Source organism: Amaranthus tricolor, chromosome 14 (genome assembly GCF_026212465.1).
Source record: "Amaranthus tricolor cultivar Red isolate AtriRed21 chromosome 14, ASM2621246v1, whole genome shotgun sequence".
NCBI lineage: Eukaryota > Viridiplantae > Streptophyta > Magnoliopsida > Caryophyllales > Amaranthaceae > Amaranthus > Amaranthus tricolor.
Window position 1 is genome coordinate 13691152 of NC_080060.1, and position 23439 is coordinate 13714590.

General features: G+C 34.1%; 1 protein-coding gene across 1 annotated transcript; it reads right to left on the reverse strand.

Moving 5' to 3' along the window:
• Window positions 1-13061: 13061 nt before the first annotated feature.
• LOC130799317 (uncharacterized) lies at window positions 13062-15799 on the reverse strand. Its single transcript, XM_057662419.1, has 4 exons — window positions 14554-15799; window positions 13887-14065; window positions 13387-13814; window positions 13062-13215 (listed from the first exon to the last, which is right to left on the reverse strand). Exons 1-4 carry the CDS (start codon window positions 15797-15799, stop codon window positions 13062-13064), a joined length of 2007 nt encoding a protein of 668 aa, XP_057518402.1.
• Between the last annotated feature and the right edge of the window lie 7640 nt (window positions 15800-23439).

The window sequence follows — 23439 nt, forward strand, 5'->3', positions numbered from 1 at the left end:
ATATATATATATATATATATATATATATACATATATATATATATATATATATATATATATATATATATATGTATATATATATATATATATATATATGTATATATATATATATATATATATATATATATATATATATATATATATATATATATATATGTACATATATATATATATATATATATGTACATATATATATATATATATATATATATATATATATATATATATATATATATATATATATATATATATATATATATATATATATATATATATACATATATACATATATATATATATATATATATATATATATATATATATATATATATATATATATATATATATATATATATATATATATATACATATATATATATATATATATATATATATATATATATAGGGAAAATATTGAATGATTATTAGTGTAATAATTATTATGTATATAGTTATTAATATTTATTGGCGAATTAATATAAAATGAAAAAAAAAAAGGTTATATACTGCGGTTTCGCAGCATATAGTCTCTTATATGCTGCGGTTCTGAACCGCAACATATAATATTGTGTTATATGCTGCTATCACGAGTGCTGCGTGTCAAAACCGCAACATATTACGGGGATAAAACCGCAATATATAGGGTTCTTTCCCCTAGTGGTCCCATATTTTATGTATATGCCCACAGTATAACAATTGAATATCAACTAGAGATTGATCCTTGACACTCGCGTAAAATGTAGATGACGCCAAAATTTAAACTCCGCTATTCTACAAGTAAGAGGACTTCTTCCTCGAAATAATCTTGAGCGTCTCGTGTATGGCATCGCATATATTTTTCTCTATATGCAGAACGTCGAGACAATGCCTAACATTTAGATCTCTCCAATATAGAAGCGTGCAAACGATTGACTTTCTACTATAGTCTATCTTAATCCGCTGACCTTGGCCCTGTTTTACCAAATACAGTTTCAACATCCTTGATGTGCTCCTAAACCTCATAGCCGGTTAACACTTGACGAGCTACACGGTATTCAACCTCCCCGTTTAACATCTTCTTTGTCTTACGATAATGGTGATCATTTGGGGGGAACTTACGATGGTGCATGAATACATGGTTTCACTTAGGAATCCACGTGGATTCCAAGTATTCAATACATACTGGGCATGTTTTCCTCCCTTCGTTCTTATATCTTGATAAGTTGTTGTATGCTGAAAAATCGCTGAAAATGCATAAAAGCATTACACATAATGTGAAAACCTCATTAGCATGTGCATCAAACAGAAAAAAAAAAACGCTTCATTCCACATCTTTCTCAAATCCTCAATGAAAGATGCAAGGTATACATCTATATCATTCACAAGTAGTTTGGATATGAGATTAGAAGAAAAAGCATAATGTACTTACGCTTCATGTACAACAAATGATAACTAAGAGTACCGGCTATGTATGATGTTGAGAATTAAGATTGCCGAATGGGTTCATTCCATCTATACACAGTTTGAGCCTTAACTTATGATCTTCATCCTTTAATGTCATATGCAACCTATAATAGTATTCCACTTTGTAAACCCTCTAAATTAAAGCCATACAAACTTAAGGATTTTTGTTTATTAATTTACCTTAAGTTAATTTAGCCTTACGTTTATTAATTCAAATTACGTTAACAAGTGAAGATCTTAACACTGTATTTAACCTAGGCTCTGATACCACTTTGTAATACTCTTTAAATCAAATCCATACAAACTTAAGGATTTTTGTTTATTTAAAACAAGATTTAACTTAGAGAGTGTTAACAACCACTAAGGATGACAAGAATATAACCAAAATAAAATTATTTATTTGAACATATAATGAAAAATAATATTCAAATTACAACTCGATAGAAAATTCTTAATAGTGAGTAATGTTGACCCATCTTCTTAAATCCCGACATCTTGCATAGATTCATTGATCAATTTGAAAGACTTGCTTTAGTTATTAGGTCTTGGCTGTCAAGATTAAATACTCCTATCGTAACAATAGTTCGAAACTAGCACTAGTTTTGTAAAATCGGTTTTTTTACACTTCTAGATTTTCAGCTTCACATCTAATGTATATAGTTTTGGCTTGGTTCTATGCTGCTTCCTTGTTAGCTTGCTATTATAGTTGGTAATAGTGTAAATTATTAAGGTTTAAATTCTGAATTAAAAAATGCACTGCGAGGAGCTGCTGCCTCGTTGCGACTTTTACTATTTGTTTGTTTTTAAAATTTTTTCTTGGTTAGTATTTTCCAAGGATTTTAGCACTGAAGAACGCGGAGGGTATTCTAATGTGATTGGATGAACTTTTTTTGTGATATTGCTTTTGCTAGCATGGTTTAGAAACAAACAAAACAAGATAAAGCTAAGCACACTCAAAAACTCAAACAATTAAAATTTTGGTATCTTCAATTTGTCTCAGAACTGGAAGCTGTAAAACAAGAGTTGTTAACTTATTGAATCGCATGTTTGTAATACTTTGCTTTGTCTCATTTGGTCTGTAAATTGCTTGAGTTCTCAAAATAATCTAACTTTGATTACTTTGTTCTACATTCTTCCAGAGAAATGTGATATATTACCAAGGTATAGGCCATATGTTACGTACTATTTGCAAAGAAGAAGGTGCAATTGGTCTTTACAAAGGGCTCGGAGCAACACTTTTGGTATTATCATTTTTTTCGTTCCTATGCGCACAATAAACTGACCTACTGACTGACGAACATGTGCTCTAATATGCTTTTGTTTAATCTCGCCATTATGTGCTCCAGTTCTTCATGTTCATTCATTGATTTGTTGCTCCTTGCTGTACCATTGTGCTGATGTTGCATTGAATTATTGCTTGTATATTCTTCAATTACTTTTAGTTGTTCCTGTGTACTTCCAGCATGCCAATGTAATATAGAGTAGTCATAGACATGTCCCTGTGCTACTACCTTCAGACCATGTCATGTAGCTTGATTGTGAATGTTTTTTTATTCTTTTGTTGTTTGATTTAGTCTTGGTGGAGGGTGTTGCAGCTGGTTGTTTGTTGGGTGTGGTTTTGCATATTACTTGTGTGTTTGATTTGATTAGTGAGGGAGATCAAACCACTTTTAACTGATAAAGTGTTAAAGGACTTCAAATTAAGTTGTTTGGAATAAGAACATCAAATTAAGGGACCTGTTAATGTGTAATTGATAGTTTATACTGAGCTATTTGGAATAAAAGATTAGTTGTTGAACGTCAAAATATAGCCTATACTCAAACCTAACAACGACCCAAATCTAAATTTTTTTCTGACTCAAAGGGACAGAGGGAATAGGTTAGTATAAATAAATCAAACAGTTATATGTGAGATCATTTTCTCTTCTCTGTATTTGATACTGATTCACTTAAGCATTCTTCTTGATACTGATTCAGCTTTGTTGCTGCAGGCATGCTCGTTGCACTCGATCTGTCTCAGTGGGTAAGATAAACTTTTCAAGAAAAATATAAATACATATAGATCTAATTGTAGAACACTCTCATCATGTACTCAATACATTCCGTATTATTGTCTACAATATACTGTAAAAGCAGGAACAACAAAAATATCATTATTTTTGATTAATGCCAAAACAATAACTACACTTAAAAATTTGTAACTGAACTTAAACAATACTTGATAACAGAAAGAAGGAAGTACTTCACTAACAATAACAACAATATATTGTTTGATGCACTACCTCCAGCATATTATGCGCATCTTGCAGCATACAGAGCTTGATTCCACATGGAACCCGTTAGTTCTGATAGCCTAGGAGGATCACATAATTCACGCACGAGAAACGACCAAAACATTCGCCCATTGCCAGAATTGAAGCCTAGGGATTAAAGCAGAAGCCCTTGGACCTGAGCATCAAATTAATTGCTGCTAGAGGTAGGGCTCTGTTGATTATACTTTATTTTTGCTAGTTCATATTGAGCGACCCTACCCAAATCCTAGTAATCTTTTTACTCTTGAATAGTTTTGCTGGTAAGGAAGAAAAGCATGAGCTCACATAATACAATATATTTGTTGTTCATTTACTGCAATATTTTGATTTTTTTTTATTTGTTCACAGCGTGGTTGTTTATTTTGAGGTGTTGCTGGATCAGTCTGCATAAGATTGTATCTTATTTGCATACTTTTTTAGTTGAAATAAAATTCACGTTCTACAATTTCATAGGCTTAATTATTGTTAGAAAACTTTGTTCAAATTGCTAGCTTGCATTTAATAATTTGATAACAAAACTAAAAAATTAAATTATTACTTTATGCGTTCGGGTGGCTACCAAAAAATGAATACGACAATTAAAAGAATCAAATACAAGCATTCAAAAGCAGTTATGAAGACGTTTTACATTAAATTATGAAGACGTTTTACATTGGTTTTTAATTTTGTATTTTAATATCATGACAATGATATTTTTTTGAGTATTATTAGATATTTTGTTTGTTATGATATACAAAATTTGTGAACTTAATGTAGTAATCGAAGACAATATATATATATATATATATATATATATATATATATATATATATATATATATATATATATATATATATATATATATATATATATATATATATATATATATATATATATATATATATATATATATATATATATATTGAAATGAAAACATATGTATCATTTTATTATTTACCTTTTTTTTAACTTTGTTAATATAATAATTATTAAAAATAATATTTATTATTACTATAATAGGAAAATATTAAAAAAAAATAGTAGTAAAAAATTTCCCGCCAATATTTAAAAAGTAGTTACTATCTACATTACCCACGCTTATAAATGTGGAAAAACAATTTAAAAATCAATTGGAATGCAGTTAATTTCCCTATGCTTATAAATGAAGCTGGAAGTGCAGTTCCCCACGCTTATAAACGTAGCTGAATGTACATTTCCCCACGCTTAATAAGCGTGGGCAAAATCTCCTGACAATAATTTTCCCCACACTTATTTAAGCGTGGGGAATTTCTTTAGCCTCACATATAAGCGTGGGAGGATGTAACTCTTTTTGTAGTGCAAGTTATTTGACGTGTTTAATGAATGAGTGTTGGGCGGCATAGATCATATGTCATGAGTGTATTTAAATAAATTAGTGTTAAAATATTTATTTTCCTTAAAACTATATTAGTTTAGATGTTTGTTTTGATGCCTTACACTTTTTGAGTGTGGCGGACACCCTATTTTTACTTTTCGCTAGTATTAAAAATTATTTAGGTATTATTGTATTTATTATTTTTTATTTGTAAAAAAATTTGGGGTGTTACAATTGGTATCAGAGTCGACTTGCGATCGTCATTAATCCGAAGGGTTTAGTGTACCTAGCGGTTGAAAAGATCTTGGAGACTAGTGAAGCGGTAAATTGAGTATGCAGAGACTTAAGTTTTGAGTTTGAGGTAAAACTAATTCTTAAGTGGTGGATACAGTCTTTGGTAGATTATGATTAATATGTGAATTATATAATACTTCCTCTTATTCAGCTTATGTGTCCTATTTCCTTTTATGGTCAAGTCATTTTAATTGTCCCATTTCTATTTTTGGTATGAGTTTTGACTTTTATGCCCTTAGTAACTTTATCCTATTTTCAATTAGACCCTCCATTACCCATACTAATTTTTCTCCCTTACATTAAAAACCCATAATACTACTCTTTTTTTTACCCTTAGGGTCCCACTTTTAACTTTCTTTAAAATCCGTGAAAAGTCAAAAAAATCTTTCAATAAAGGAGTTATGTTGAGGAGATAGAATTTTATTTGAGATATGATCAATTAGCATCTTATGTATTTTATTATTAAAAGGTTTCTATATTATACGAATAATTTTGAGGATTTAGTAGTACGTAATTGAGCTATTATTGTAGAGTCTTGAGCGATTATGAGCTTGTCGATAAAAGCTTGGTTGTATAATATTGTGAGTATCAAGTAGTTGTAACATAATTTTATATAGAGGTTTAAGATCGGTTTAGTACATGTTATTGAGGATGACTTTAGAAATATTTTTAAGCGTTGAGTATTTCATTTGATCGTAACCATGGGAATAAAATTGACATGTGATAAATTTATTAGGAGATTTATTTATGTTTTTAATTACTTTTTTGAAAATTTGCAAAGAAACACCTTATAAAACCAGTTTTTAGTAAAAAACACCTTAAAATTTTTTTTTTTGTAAAAAAACACCTTTTAAGAGACTTTTTATTAAAAAAAAAACACCTTAAATCAGTTTCCGGTGACTTTTGTCAACTTTCCGGCGTTAACTATGCCATTTGAGCTCAAAAGTCAACGCCTGAAAGTTGACAAATGGCATAGTCAACGCCGAAAAGTTGACAAAAGTCACCGGAAACTGTTTTGAGGTGTTTTTTTAATAAAAAGTCTCTTAAAATGTGTTTTTTTACAAAAAAAATTTTAAAAGGTATTTTTTTACAAAAAACTGGTTTTATAAGGTTTTTCTTTGCAAATTTTCTTACTTTTTTTTTTAATTAAGGTTTCTTTTGTTCTTAGATACAAGTTGACATCTAGAGGATACAAGAGAATCAAATTGAGAATATCGTCTGCGTTGTTAGAGTTGTATTTATGGTTGCTAGTGGTATATGTTTCTTGTATTTGTAGTGTAATTTATGTGTTTGCTAGGTAAGTTTCATGTGATATTAGTCGGCTATAATGTTGTCTTTCTCGAATGAGTGGCCTTATTCAAATTAAGGATAAGAATATTCATCACAATTGTTGTAATGTAGTAAAACTTGTAAAAGTGGTTTTTTAATCATGTGATTGAGTAGACTGTTTGTAAGATAATGATGCCATAAGGTTTAATTATTTTGGGATGAACAACACATGAATAAGTCATTGGGTAAGTATTCAATCGTTTTAGTCTATTGGATGTTTATTTTCATATTAACCCGAAGCAAGTAAGTTCGAGGACGAACTCTATTTCAAGTTGGGTAGAAACATAAAATCTTGGGAAGTATGTCATAGCACGCATCATCATAGGCTAATCGTATATCTGAGTTTCTTGTCGATATTTTGTGTTTATGAGTTATAAGATTCGAGAAAAGGTATTATCATTGTTTAAAAGAAATTTTATCTAATCTATTACTATCTTGGAGAGATGATTTTTTTTTTAATGCTCTTTGTCATTGAAATTTAAAATTTAAAATGTTGTGATCTTTAGTGGAGCGTACCTCGGGAGATATTTATTTGTTAGAGATTTGTACTAATGACTGAACTACATTATATATTTGAGTTTTATTATTCGGATTATTATCCATTTGGGATCTTTGGTTGACATAAATCAAGAGTCCAAAATCACTATCGTGGGAATTGCATTTTAGTTATTCGAGACTGTACTTCGAGGATGAACTTGACTTTACATTATCGTGGGCTAAAGTTAACTTTGAGGATGAAGTTTGTTTTAAGTTGGGTAGAGTGTGATACTCCATTATTTTACGGTTAAAGTTCTTTACGATTATTATATGATATGTCTTGCGACCAATTGACATTTGAAAATCGTTGACCAAAATTTCATATCGAATATAGTTATTAACATATAACTAGTATTAGCGTGAAGATTCATATTATAATTAAAATTAATAACTTTGGTAATCGTTTATTATCATTAATTTTTATTAGGATGGAATTAAAAATTTAATTAGAATAATTGTAAAAACTTAAAAAAAGGGAGAAACCAATGTCATAGTAATGATGGTAAAAATAAAAGAAAGAAAGTGGGAGTGAAAGCTAACTTATATATCATGACGTTGTTATGTTTACAAAATAACAAGCATCTCCCATTTAGCTTTTGAAAGCCATTAATTGTAATATACAATTGAATCTCATATTTGTAATATACAATTGAATCTCATATTTAGCTTTTAAATAACTATTTCCTGAGTTGTGGCTCATATTTTGTATTTTTATTTTTCACAGTTAATGACAAATTTTTTGACGTGTTTAATGCATAAATGTTGGGCGGCATAAATCATATGTCATGAGTGTATTTAAATAAATTAGTGTTAGAATATTTATTTTCCTTAAAATTATTAGTTTAGATGTTTCTTTTGACGCCTTATACTTTCTGAGTGTGGTCGACACCCTGTTTTTACTTTCTGCTAGTATTAAAAATTATTTACCTATTATTGTATTTATTATTTTATATTTGTAAAAAAATTTGGGGTGTTACACCTTTGGAACTCCATGTAACCTTATCACCTCATTGAGGTAGGCGTTTGTCAGTTGTTGCATTGACCATGTATCCTTCATTGCTACAAATCTTACGATTTTTGTTAACCGGTCTACTATAACCCAAATTGCATTGTTTTCGGTTTTTGTTTTCGGTAAAGCCATGATAAAATCTATTGATATAGACTCCCATTTCCATCCAGGTACCGATATAGTTTGAAGTTTCCCACCAGGTACCGATATAGTTTGAAGTTTCCCACCAAGTTTCATATGTTGAATTTTAACCTTTTGACAGGTTAAATATTTTGCAACGAAGTTGACCACATTTTGTTTCATCCTAGGCCACCAAAAATATTCTTTAAGGTCCTTGTAAAGCTTATCTCCACCAGGGTATATTGAGTAATTTGAGTTGTGTGCTTTCTTCAATAATTTCTCTATGAGATCCTCATCATTAGGCACACACCAATGTTTCTTGTACCTTATTGTCCCACTTTCATCAATTTGAAATTCTGGTGCTTGGCCTGCCTCTTTCATTCCTATTAACTTGGTTAACTAGGTGTCTGATGATTGTTTTTCCCTAATTTCCTCGAATGTATGAGGCTCCACAGTGACACTGTTTAAGTCACTAAAAAAAACATATAGAATTTAGACGAAATATGACGGAGTCTTTTGACGATTTTTTGCGTCTAAAAAAATTTTTTAGACGCGTTAAAAAACATCCAAAAATCATGCGTCACAAAACTTTAGACAGTTTCTTTTTGACGCTTTTTTTTTGTCCAAAAATAAATTGGTTTTAAACGCCTTTTGCCGTTCCAAGACTTTTACCGCCTTGTTTTTTAATGTTATCAACGCATTTTTGACATACAAAAGCATCTAAAATAGCTATGTTTTCGACATTTTGAAGTGTCTAAAATATTTGTGTTTTTAGAAATATGAGAGCGTTTTCGACATACAAATCTTCTAGGTGAAAAATTAAAACCTGCAAAAAAATTAATTAGATTAGTAATTAATTTAGTTATAGAAAAACAAGAGTGGCATAAAAACAAGTTAAGAGTGATGATCATTACATACTAAACCCCTTATCATTAAAATAATACTTTTTAAGAAAAATTGAAAAAATTTTGTTGAAATTTCAATAGAATTACACTTGTAAAATAAACTTTCCAAGATTTTTAAAGTCACCTGCAAATAATAAAATGGAAAATCTAGAAACAGCTATCAACAAGCTCCAACAATCAAAAACATACGATAAACGCATCAACCTCAAAAAGTGAAAATTCGTAAGAAATAATAACTAAAATAAACTATTACAACTAAATTAAATATAAACTAACTCACCATACGCACCATTTCTAATCTACACCAAATACCAATATGTTTATCTCTTGGAATAAGCGTCATCCAAAACTAAAAGAAAGCATCAGAGATTTCAACACTAACCTTTTTGTCGACCCCAAGATTGCATTCAGATACAGCCTACTTATGAAGGTAAATCAGTGTAGAATCGTTCCCCTTCCTCAACGTACAGTCCTGATTCAACACTCAGCACCAGCCAGTTCTACTTGTAGCAACTACAACATGATTCAAGATAAAAGCTCTTTATGAAGGTCTATCATTCCTGGGCAGCAGTAGCTTTGTTAGTTTAGAATGATGGCAATCGCAACTCAAATTGCAAACAAATCAGTTCAGTGCAGCAGTAGCATAAGACACCCCTTGACAGAAATCATCTTTGCCTTCCTCACTGTGAAAATTACTAGACACCATATCCTACTTTGACGTCAGTCCCCTCCATCACACAGCTGCATCGGTATTATTAATTAGTCAAGTAAACAAACCAGCACACGAAGCACATCTCAGGCACCAGATTCTACCGGAAGTGAAACCCAGTAGTTCAAGATCAAAACCACCAGTACATTCACAGCCCAATATCATCTGCGTCTATACTCTAGGGAATATGATTTATAAATACAGCTGTCTTGGCAAGGTAAAGATTTGTGTTGCAGTCAGGGTGGCAGAGCAATAAAACAACAAATGCATATACAACCAAATATGAAATAACATATGAATACATAAATCAAATACGAAAAGAAAGCATCATTAAACTTCAAACCTTTAACCATTAGCATGATTATCATTGTCTGGAGTATTCTCCTCTTATGAACTTTCGGGCAACACTTGAGGTTCTTCATCCACATCAGAAGGCTCGATGCTGCAATGAGAACCTACTAAACTATATGTCACATTCTTAAAAGGCATTCTACATTGAATAACAGTGTTGTGAGATAATTTTCTTCTGTCCAAAGACATATAGCAGCGTCTAGAATCATGTTCACAACTCTTTTGATTATCTTCATTGTGTTTCTAATTGTTTCTTCCGCTCATAAAATTTTGAGCAAACCATCAACAAAAATCAAGTTAATGTAGGAAAAAACATTCAACAACTACAATATCTTCATTCCAAAGAATTCCATATATGAAGCAAACAATATTTTAACAAATAAAACCAAGCAACATTAACATGAACTAATGATTTTATACAAAGCTCAAAAATAGAGATGCTTCATGCTTAGGACGTGGCTTGAAGAAAGTTACCTTAAAGTCATAATGAATGTTAATATTCTGTACTTTGTGAAATTGGAACTGCAGAATCACATTAAGTCATTAACCACCATAGTTGCCGCAGAATTGGGGAATTAAATCGTAGAAATCAATTGAGGAATAAATATCTGTGCTAAACATGAATTATTGGGACAAACCTTTCAACTATGGTAGTTTCTACCATTTTATTCCTTAATTGAATCCATCAATAATGTCAATCCTAATTAAAAAAAGCTCAAATCACTCAAAACCACAATACAAACACAACTAACATTACAATATCAAAATCTATCAAGGGAAAAAAACCAATAGTAGAAATTGAAGGTTTGAAAATACTGGAATTATGTTTATGAAAGAGTACAGTTTCTTATTTTTCATTAAGGAGAACTTTTCTTTTATATACATGTGCACTATTCTAATTTAGGAAACTAATTGTATCAGTTATATTTACATGCATAACTGTCTAATATACTAAATAACTGCATAAAGTCTTCTTTCCCATACTTCCCCTCAAGTTAGGTCGTGGGATCACCGATGCCTAACTTGTATAAGGTGCTATTGAAGATCTCTGATGAAACGACTTTTGTGAGAATGTCAGCTAGTTGGTCTTTGGATCTAACAAAAGGAAGACGAATGACCTTGTTTTCTAGTTTCTCCTTTGATAAAGTGTCGATCAATCTCTACATGTTTCGTTCGATCATGTTGGACTGGATTCTCGGAGATGTTATTGCTGCTTTGTTATCACAATATAGAAAATTTGCCTGTGTCTGGTGAAAGCCTAGTTCTCCTAGAAGTTTTTTGATCCACAAAATCTCTGTAACTCCTTTTGCTATCCCTCTGAATTCGGCTTCTGCACTGGACAGAGCAACTACCTTCTGTTTCTTGCTCTACCAAGTGACTAGATTACCCCCTACAAGGGTGAAATATCCCGAGGTAGACTTCCTATTGTCCCGATCACCAGACCAATCTGCATCTGTATAACCAATAAGATCAAGATTATCATTCTTTGAGTAAAAAACTCCTTTATTACTGGTTCCCTTTAAGTATCTCAGGATCCTCAGAACTGCTGCCATGTGTTCAATTGAGGTCGATGTATGAACTTACTTACAATCCCTACTGCATAGGCGATATCTGGTCTCGTGTGAGATAAATAGATTAGTTTTCCAACCATCTTCTATAACGGTCTTGATCTGCCATTTCTGCCCCTTCCACAATTTGCAGACCATGGTTAGCTACCATAGGAGTCTCTGCTGGTTTACAGTCTAACATGCCTGCTTCTGCTAAGAGATCTAAAATGTACTTTTTCTGATTGATGAATATCCCCTTCCTTGAACGTAGAACTTCTATCCCAAGAAAGTATTTCAGTTGTCCCAAATCCTTCGTCTCAAACTCTTGGAATAATTTGCTCCTGAGTCGATCAATTTCCTTAGAGTCGTTTCGAGTAATCACCATATCATCAACGTAGATCACGAGACATGTAATTTGAATTTCACTCCTCTTGAGAAACAGAGTGTGGTCTGAGTTGCTCTGTTTGTAGCCAAATCTCTTCATCGCTGTAGTGAACCTCCCAAACCACGCCCTAGGGGATTGCTTCAAGCCATATAGTGCCCTTTTAAGTCTACACCCCTCTCCTTGACTATACTTATTTGAGTACCCGGGTGGTGGCTTCATGTATACCTATTCTTCAATCTCTCCATGTAAGAAGACATTTTTTACATCGAATTGAAACAGTGGCCAATCTTTATTTGCTGCTACTGAGAAGAGAACTCGAATGGTATTGATTTTAGCCACAGGAGAGAATGTTTCCGAATAGTCTACCCCATAAGTCTGTGTGTACCCTTTAGCAACCAGCCGTGCTTTATACCTCTCAATGGTTTCATCAGCATGGTACTTGACTGAAAAAACCCATCTACAGCCAACTGTCTTCTTATCACTTGGTAATCTACACTTCTCTCACGTTCCGTTTTTCTAGAGAGCTATGATCTCTTCATCCATAGCTTGCTTCCATTTTGGTTCTTGGAGAGCTTCTTTAGTGGTTTTCAGAATAGTACTAGAATAGAGAGATGCATTGAAGGCAACAGCTGTTTGTGATAGTTGCTCATCATCCAGTCTACACATAAGATATCGGAATCTCTGGGATTCATACTCAGGATCATACCGCTTCGGAGGCATTCCTCTTGTACTGCGAGGGGGCAAATTATATTTCTTGGGGACAATAACACTACTTGGTACAATACAGTCAGTTGATATTAATGAGAGGAGCAGGATTACTCGATGTTACCTTTTGTTCGGCCGGATGCTCAGGGACTGGAGTAGTAGTCTGAGGAGGTGATTCAATAACCATGTCAGTGGCAATATCAGTGGTAGTGCATACTTGTTCTTTGGGAGCTCGACTGTCAGCCAAGGGATGAATCAACCAGCTGAGATCTGTACTCACACTCTCCCCCTAAGATCGAGGCTGGGTGTAGTAGGTATAGTGTTCAAAGAAGTCACAATCCATGGTGGTGTAAATTTTGTTATGGACGGGATCATAACATCGATAGCCCTTCTGTGTAGTGCCATACCCAAGGAATACACATTTGACTGTCCGGGGTTCAAATTTGGTCCGAACTCGAGATGGAAGGTGGACGTACACAACACCCCCAAATATGCGAGGAGGAAGGGAGTGAGAAGAAGGAACAGGAGTGAAAGTATTGAGGGTGGCAAGTGGAGTCTTGAATTGGAGGATTTTAGTAAGGAGTCGATTTGTGAGATAGGTGGCAGTAGCAATAGCCTCAGGCCAAAAACGAATAGGTACATGAGTGTCAAACATGAGAGCCTGGGCGACCTCAAGAAGATAACGGTTTTTACGTTCAGCAACCCCATTTTGTTGCGGAGTATCGGGACAGGAGGTTTGATGAACAAGCCCATGATCAAGAAAAAACTGTTTCATTGCAATAGAGATATATTCACCACCATTATCTGAGCGAAGGATTTTTGGTGTTACATGGAACTGAGTGACAATCATGTTATAGTATTTCACAAAGACATCAAAAACCTCAGATTTGTGTTTCAAAAAATAAACCCAACACATTCGAGAACAATCATCAATAAATAACACATAATATGAAAAACCATGAAAGTCAATATGTGGAGCTGGGCCCCATACATCAGAATGCACGATATCAAATGGTTTTGGAGCACGATTATTACTGGGAAAGTAAGAATGTTTATGACTCTTAGCTAGTACACAAGTTTCACAATCTAATGATGTAGTACAACTCTTAAGAGAAGAAAAAAGATGTTTGAGATAACCTAAGGAAGGATGACCTAAACGACGATGCCAAGTCCTCAATTGGTGAGCAGGAGATCCTTGAGCAAGCATTGCACCACTATTTTGAATCACTTCATCGACATAGTATAGTCCACTTCGTTCAGTACCACGCCCAATGATCGTCCCCGTCTGAGCATCCTGCACAATACAATGGTCAGAGGTAAAAAACACAGTACAGTTTAAGTCCTTGGTTAACTGACTAACCGAAAATAATTTATCAGACAAGCTAGGAATGAACAAGCAATTTTTAAGATGAAGAGAAGGGGAGATATTGACTGGACCAGCTTGGTCAACTGGTACAAATTCCCCATTGGCAGTTTGGATGTGGGTTCGGTTAGAAGGATGGGTGAATAAAAAATCACGGGGTCAAAGGTCATTGTATCCGTTGCCCTGCAGTCAAATATCCACTGAGAGTTACGTTTATGGCTAAGGAGACTTGTGGGGATTTTGGGCTTTAAATATGGCCTGGGCTTAAGGGTTTTGGGTGTAGGGTGTAGGGTTGCTTGGTTATAAATAGAGGGAGTATTGATGTCTCCCTCCCCCTCCCAGACGGCTGGACTTTCTCTCTCTTCCTCCTCTTTCAGTTTTTCGCCATTGTTGTCCATTCCTTCTGTAGCTATTGTTTGTCCTTCCCTTTTGTACCAGTTACCTCCTTTACCTGAATTGCTCCATGATGTATCGGGTTGGTCCGTAGTAGTTAGGTGGGCCTTGCCGCCGGTCTGGCTTGCCGGTGCCTTGGTGGCGGCCCTCCGTTTCTGTAGATCGTCCCACCACTCAGGGTATCCCTCAATCTTGAAGCATCCTTCCTTTGTATGCCTTGAACCACCACAGTGGGTACATCGGAGTTTTCTCCGGTCATCTTCTTCTCGGCTTTTCTGGAAGGTTTTTTTTCTTGTGGCCAAGCCTGATCCAATCTCTGAGGGATTTGTTCCCAGTGATGAGACGCCGGTCATAATCCTCCGGCGTGCAATTTCCCGTCTGATTGTAGTATAGGCCGTTTCCACCGTCGGTAAGGGTTCACAGTTGAGAATTTCTCTCCTTTCTTTGTCAAGACTATCATGAATCCCAGTGAGGAACTGGTAAAGTCTCTGTTTCTGTATGTATCTATTGAACTCTGTTATGTCCTGTGAGTATGTCATTAGGTTTAGCATTCGCCGGTCAATCTCTTTCCACAACATGTTAAGTTTACCATAATAAACTTCTATAGTGTCAGTATCTTGTTTCATTGCCCCTGCCTTGGAACTAAGATCAAAGATCTGAAGTTCATCCTTTCCACATCCCAAAAGGCTTTCGATTCCTAGCCATAGACTTTGTGCTGTCGTATAGTCTAGGAACTGATTGACAATCTCTCCATCTATATTCTCAATTATCCATGATATGACCATGGCATCTCTTTGTTCCCACTGAACGTAATTGGGGTCTGATGGTGGTGGAGGGGCGGCAGTGATGTGGTTGAGTCGCCCTCGACCTCCAATGACTATGTGCATTAGTTTGCACCATTTTTTGTAATTGTGATATGTGAGTTTCTCTAAAATTTTGACAGAGGTTGGGTTTTCTGTTTGGTTATTTGTTTTGTTGAGTTTTTGAAACATCAGAAACATCTGTTCCAACTGTTCCATGGACATTAGGGTATTTTGTGAAAGTTCTTCTGGAAAATCGGTCATTTGCAGGTAAGATACGGTAGATTATGAGACCTTTACGGATCTAAACCCTAAGGCTCTGATACCATGAAGATTTGAAAATACTGGAATTACGTTTGTGAAAGATTACAGTTTTTTATTTTTCATTAAGGAGAACTTCTTCTTTTATATACATGTGCACTATTCTAATTTAGGAAACTAATTGTATCATTTATATTTACATGAATAAATGTCTAATATACTAAATAAATGCATAAAGTCTTCTTTCCCATAGAAATGACATGAAATTGAAAAACCCAATTCACAGAAATATAAATAAGTACCATTCGTTTAGCAACAATACAAACACAATCCAATTATTCTCTGAAAAAATTAATAAAATGTAATGAACATGGAGAAGAATGGATAGAAGAAATAGAATGATGAATTAAAGAAGGAATAAAGAGTAATAAACAACCAGTTCTTGAAATTTTTAATCATCAATGCAAATCGAACCTAAACTACAATCCATCAGTTCGATAGAATTAAGAAACCAATATGGAAGAATTTGAGTTGTTTAAACAATTTGATTATCCTAAACTGAACAGCATTACTCTCCTTGCCTGTTGTGATCTTAGATTGTTCTTGTTAGAAGTGCAATTGCAAGCATTACATGAACATACAGATAAAGGATCATGCATATCAATTTCATCCCAAATGCTTTTGATTTTGGTGTAGAAATCAGCAACTGATTCATCAGATTCTTGTTTAACATCCAACAAACTTTGCCTTAAAGAATATAACTGTGAAGCTATAGCTTGGCCATATCTTTCTTCCAAATCATTCCATATCTCAGTTGCAGTTTTGCTGTATTACACACTTTTTGCAATATTTTTTACCAATAAACAATGTAACCAATTTTTGACCATGTCATTACATCTATGCCAAGCTGCATGATTGATATGATTTAAAGGGGGTTCAGGGAGGGAGCCATCATTGAATCAAAGTTTGTTTTTAGGGGATAAGGAAAACATAACAGATCTTTTCCAATCAATGAACCCCGTGCCATTGAAGGGCTCAGGAACAAGTTTAATAATAGTAGTATCTGAGGGATGAATGTAGAAATGACTTCCATAAATGGTGCAAGGATTTTGATTGTGTTGAGTATTATTGTTGTTATTTGGTGGATTTTGTGCTGGTTCAGACATATTGACAAACACTTGGTCGACAAAGAAAGCAAAAGATCAAGAACAGAAGAAAGAAAAACAATTGAAGCAATAAAACAAAACTCAAAAACAGGAATGAGTAAAGAACACAATAAATGGTGATTTCAACAACGAAAGGTGATCAAGAAACAAATTGCAAAAGAAATAATGAGGCAGAAGAATCAGAAGAGAAAGAGCAGCAATGGAAGAGAGAAATGATCAAAAAGTCTTTAATGGCGTTTGATACCATGTTAGAATTCATTGGACGAATGGAATTGAAGGAATACAGTAAACTAGTTTGAAAGAAGATATCATCAATATTTTGTACAGAAACTGTTTCTTATTGCTTGAATATATGAAAACAGACCTATATATATAGAGAAGGCATCAATACAAGCCTCTAACAAACTAAGGATAACTAAGCAATCATAACAGAAATTAGTTATAACTAACTTCTAAGCTTAGAGCCTAACAGAATGTCCAACATAAAATACCCTTCGTTTAACCTAAAGAAACCATACCTGATTTTGAGGGAGATGTGCAGTTATCGTAAGACGGGGAAGCCATGGATGAGTAACAACCGATTGTTGACCGCAGAATTAAGATGAGAAGGATGAGGAGATGCACAGTTGAGATATACTGCTTTGTGGAGATGTATAGTTAAGGATAGCTTTAGACATGGAAGAAATGGAAGTGCAGAGTCGGGTGTTTGATTTTCCTATCCCGCTTTAATGAGCAGTTTTCTTTTTGAATACCTATCCCACTCTCACTAAAAATTTAATTTTTAAAATTGGGCTTTTCAACGCTATTACAATGTATTTTCTTCACTATTACATGTGTCAAAAACAAAGTGTCTAAACGCTCCTTTTTTTAAGTACCTTTTCATTGCGTCTAAAAGAAAATGTCTAAAAACACATTATTTTGTTGTAGTGAGTATAGGTCAACAAAACCATGTTCCACAATTTCAAGATTCATTTTCTTTAGATCCACACATATTTCATCTGCTATGATCATCACATTTAATGTATGACAACTCTTCCAACTTAGTGCATCAGCCACCTTGTCTGCCTTTCCTTCGTGATATACGATATCTAAATCGTAATTAATTATGAGTTCTAACCATCGTATTTGCCTCATGTTGAGGTCTTTTTGTGTGTATAAGAAGAAACTCTTATGATTTGTCCAAATGGTACACTTTTCTCTATATAAATAATGCCTCTAAATCTTAAGCGCAAAAACAATTGCCTCTAACTCCAAATCATATGTTGGGTAATTTTGTTCATATGACTTAAGTTGTCTTGAAGCATAGGCTTCTACCTTCCCATGTTGCATTAGTACACATACAAATCCATGCCTCGAGGCATCACTAAAACTTCAAATCCATCAGTTCCAGTAGGTAGGGTTAAAATGGGTGCAGTTGTGAGTCGCTTCTTCAATTCTTGGAATGCCTCCTCACACTTGTCATCCCATTGAAATCTAGTAGTTTTTTTAATCAAATTGGTAAGAGGTTGAGCGACCTTTGACAAAACTTCAAATCTTTTGTAGTACCCGGCGAGTCCTAGAAAACTCCTTACTTCTGTGACATATTTTGGGGTTGACCAATCTGTGATTGCTTGTATTTTTGAGGGGTCAACAAAGACTCTATCTTTTGATACTACATGTCCCAAAAAAGCAATTTTCTCGAAGCATTTTCAATACATTTCTTAAATGTTCTTCATGCTCCTTTTTGATCTTCGAGAATAACAATATGTCATCGATGAATACAATCACAAACTTATCCAAGTATGGTTTGAAGGTTCTATTCATGAGATCCATGAAGGCTGCAGGTGCATTAGTGAGTCCGAAAAGCATGATTGTGAACTCATATTGACCATATCTAGTTCGAAAGGCTTTTTTGGGTATATCATCTTCTAAAATTCGTAGTTGATGATACCCTGATCTTAGATCAATTTTGGAGAATATGGAAGATCCCTTTAATTGATCAAATAAGTCTTCAATTCTAGGCAAAGGGTATTTATTCTTGATGGCCACATTGTTTAACTCTCTGTAATCAATGCATAATCTTAAGGAGTCATCCTTCTTTTTAACAAACAGTGTCGGGGCTCCCCACGGAGAGACACTCGGTCTTATGTAACCTTTCTCTAATAATTCTTCTAATTGAACCTTCAATTTCTTCAATTCCGCGGGTGCCATCCTATAAGGTGCTTTGGAAATAGGGCCTATCCCCGGGACTACATGGATCCTAAAGCTAACTTTTCTCTCTGGTGGCATTTCTGGAATATCCTCGGGAAAAACATCTGGGAACTCTGTAACGATAGGGATATGCGTTACATCGTTATCCTCCTTACTTACATCCTTCATGTTGCATAGATAAATGGTATGACCTATTCTAAGGTAGTTGTGAAGTTTTAGGGCTGAGATGATTTTTATTCTGGATTCAAATGGGCTGTTTTGGTAAGATATTCTATTCCCCAAGGGTCCTCTTAAGGTAACCTTTTGCTTATGGCACTCAATCTTTTTGCTTGATACTTACATAACTAGTCCATCCCAAAATTATGTCAAAATCCTCCAAATAAAATAGGTGAAAATTAGTAGGAAGTTGGGTTTCGGCGACGATGATGGAGATATTTTGAAAGATACTATTAGAAGGAACACTCTCTCCTGTGGACATGGTTATATTTTCTAAACATGTCGATGTGGGTTTCAAGGAATGTTTCTGAACGAAGGTTTTTGAGATAAAAGAATGTGATGCTCTAGAGTCAAAAAGTACAAAAGCAGGGTAAGAGTTTACAAGAAAAGTACCGGTCACAACATCTGTGTTGCTTGTTTCAAAACGGCTCATTACATCAATTCTGCCATTGGTGGGTCTTGCTCCATTTCCATTGGTGTTCTTGTTGGAGTTAATTCCAGTAGGACCCCCATTATTGCCTTGTCCTTGACCATTGTTATGTTGATGTGGAAATTGATGGTTCCGGATTCCACCTTCGTTGCCATTGTGGCCTCCATTGTTGTTGTAGCCCCCATTCAGTCCTTTGTAAGTGCTAGTTCCCTTTGGACACTGATTGCACACTCATAATACCTTATCTTCTTTCCTTGACAATGGAACCCTGGGTGACTCTTATTGCACCGCTTGCAGACAAAAGGTTACTTGTTGATATCACCTTGACGATCCTAGTCATTGTTGCAGTTATTGTTGCGGTCGTTTTGGTGGTTCCCTCCATTATTATAGCGAGCCCTTTTGTCTTGACCTTGGGTTTGAGAATTTCCTCCATGGTCCTTTCTTTTGTTTCTGCCCAAAATTTCTTCTTCTCTTTTTAGGATTCTTTCTATGTTACTTGCCTTTACATAGGCTTCTAAAAGAGTTGAGGAGGTACCGCCACTAAGCTTCGTTTGGATCTTAAAGCGTAGTCCATCTTCATACTTTTATACTCTTCCACGCTCATATTAGGTCTTTGATTAAACCTAGTGAACTCACTACACTTTTGTCTCCTAATGTGGTCAGGGAAGAAGTCGTCTCTCATAGCGACCTTAAAATCTGCCCAACTGAAGTTGGGTTTTGCACGGATCATTGGTCCTTGAGTTTCCCACCAACGATGAGCATCCTTTTGAAGATAAAGTTGCTTGATCAACTTTCTAATTCTCAGGTGTACCAATAGAGGTAAAAGATTTCACTATATCGCGTAACCAATTTTCCAAGCTTGGGGGATCTTCTCGCCCAACGAAGATTGCCGGCTTCAAGTTGGAAATCATTTTTGCCATCATTCCTTGTTGATCTTCATCTCCTCAGTTGTTGTTAAGTTGACTTTGGAGGAGAAGGCCAAAGTTTTGGATAATTGTTTCAATGCCCTTCAACGAGTAGCCAATTGGTCGGATGTTTCAGCCATGTTATTTGGTTGACGTCTGCGTGAGCGAGTATATACAATATAGGTCATAAGTGTAACTCCCCGACCCAACGGACCGCCGATGACTACTAATGGAGATTGTAGACTAGCCCCTACAAACCAACACAAGTCTTTCCAGCACACTTTGACCTCACTCGTGCGCTCCTAGAAAAACTTCCCAAGAGGTCACCCATCCTAAGATTGCTCCCCATCAAGCACGCTTAACTCTGGAGTTCTTAGCAAACGGGCTCCCTAGAAAGAAGATGCACCTTGTTGATATGAGTAGTTTGTCAATCCTTTTTCAAGCTAAATTTGGGGTATCACAATAAGTCACCTATATCAAGGATAATGGTTATATTACCATCTAATAGACAATTGAAAAAGAACTTAACCAAAATATACATTTAAAGAAAGAGGAAACAAATATAATCGATTGCCTAATTAAGTTAATTAAAAGAAACGTTTTAATACTCGAAAGTTTTTAGTTTATGGTCCGAGACCTTATTACAAGCAAAAGGTAGAGAAAAAAGGAACTAAAGATAATTTATTCCTTATCCTCTTGAGGATCTTCCTCATCGGTCACGGGAGTGTAGGACATACGACTACTAGAACTCCCTTCTTCATCTCGTTCTTCGTTATAGTGCCATCCCTCCATAGCATCGATCATACCATCTTCAAGAAATCAAGAATTAAAAACCATCTTCCAGCATACGTATACCTGCTTCTGTTAGGTCTATCGTTAATCATCACATCGCTATACTTTCTTCGTATAGCTGCCAAAAGGCCCCTAATAGTTAAGATACACAACACAACATGAGCTTGTCGCACGGGGGTATAATAGTCGGAATGGCCCATCCTATCATTCATATGGTAGCTATTAATGGCAAGAGATAAACGATGGACATAATGACAAACATCTTCTCTATATCTCATGTGAATCAAATTTGGAGAGTTAGCATTAGGTCCAGTATTTTTTCTTGCGGTACTTTTCCTTGCGGTGAATCTTGGCATCTAAAAATAATATGAAAACACAAATAATTAAATATATTCTTTTAAATAAACAAGTAAATTTAAAACTCATTCTATCCTGCTCTCAAAGACCTATATAAATTTACCTTAAGTTAATTTAGCCTTATGTTTATTAATTCAAATTACGTTAAGATGTAAAGATCTTAACACTGTATTTAACTTAGGCTCTAATACCACTTTATAACACCCTCTAAATTAAATCCATACAAACTTAGGGATTTTTGTTTATTTAAAACAAGATTTAACTTAAAGAGTGTTAACAACCACTAATGATGACGAGAATATAACCAAAATAAAATTATTTATTTGGAAATAGAAGGAAAAAAAAATTCAAATTACAACATGATAGAAAATTCTTAATAATGACATAAAAAACATTATGAGACTTTAAAAAAGTTTCTAGGCGTTTATTCTAAGCATCCTCACTCAAATCCCCCTAGAACAACTTGCAAAATAAGATGGAGAAAATAAGAACAAAGTACACAAAAATCAGCATAAAGTGAGTAATACGACCCCATTCCATAAAATAATAATAGTAAAATAATTTTTAATTTAAAATCACTTGACCATTCAAATGAAGTAAAATAATTTATCATCGTTTTTAAATTTTGCCGGTCACAATAATAAGGCTAAAATAATTTAGAGGAGAAATGTGAACGCTCAGAGGCCGGGACTAATCCCTGTTTACTGCCTACTTCAATAAAGGTCATCACCTTAATAATAATGGCCAATCACAAGAGTCCCTAGTGTGCACACCCCTTCTACTTGGATCGCAACAAACAAAAGGAAAACAATAGAGTTATAACATAGAGTATGTAAATAATATGACTCGTTGGTAGCTAAACTAATCCAATAGGACACACTGTTCAACACCCTTACGGGCTACACTTTCCTCATAATTTTATTAGTATAATGGACTAGAACCCTTTAAAAACGTTTCACAAGTTTCCCTAGTAAAAGTTCTAATCCCAATCTCACAAATTAAAATTCTAACTCCCTTTCACTCTAAGACCTATTTTAAATGTGAGCGTTAGATGAACTATCTTTTTGATCTTAAGACTCAAAGTAAGTAGAAAGCTAAATTGTAAGTTGTGTTGTAATTATCTTAATCTTTGAATGAACCCTCTTATATATATGTTACGCCTCCAACATAACCATTAAATTAATTGAAACTTCACTCCTTAATTTTCTCAAACTGGTTATGCTACACCAGTCTTTAAAGCCTTGATTAGCAAGTAAAACAAACGCTCCACTTTGACTTATTCAATATAAACGTGCTTGTTGCTATTTTTAGCTTTTCCATATCTTTGTGATCCTGCCATGTTAGTACTCATGCCAAGAATTGGATATTGATTAATTCAAACAAAATAACCGAAATATATAAGCCAAATATTATTCCTTTATTATTGGTCCTTTGAATTATTCATCCCTATATTTTAGGTGCACTAAAAAAACTCCATATTTTTAGGAAAACCTATAATTAGTATAATCTTGTTCATCAAGTAAACAACTTATGTAATTTATCAATTTAAAAACCGTGTAATCAAGCTAGAAGATAAAACCTAATTAA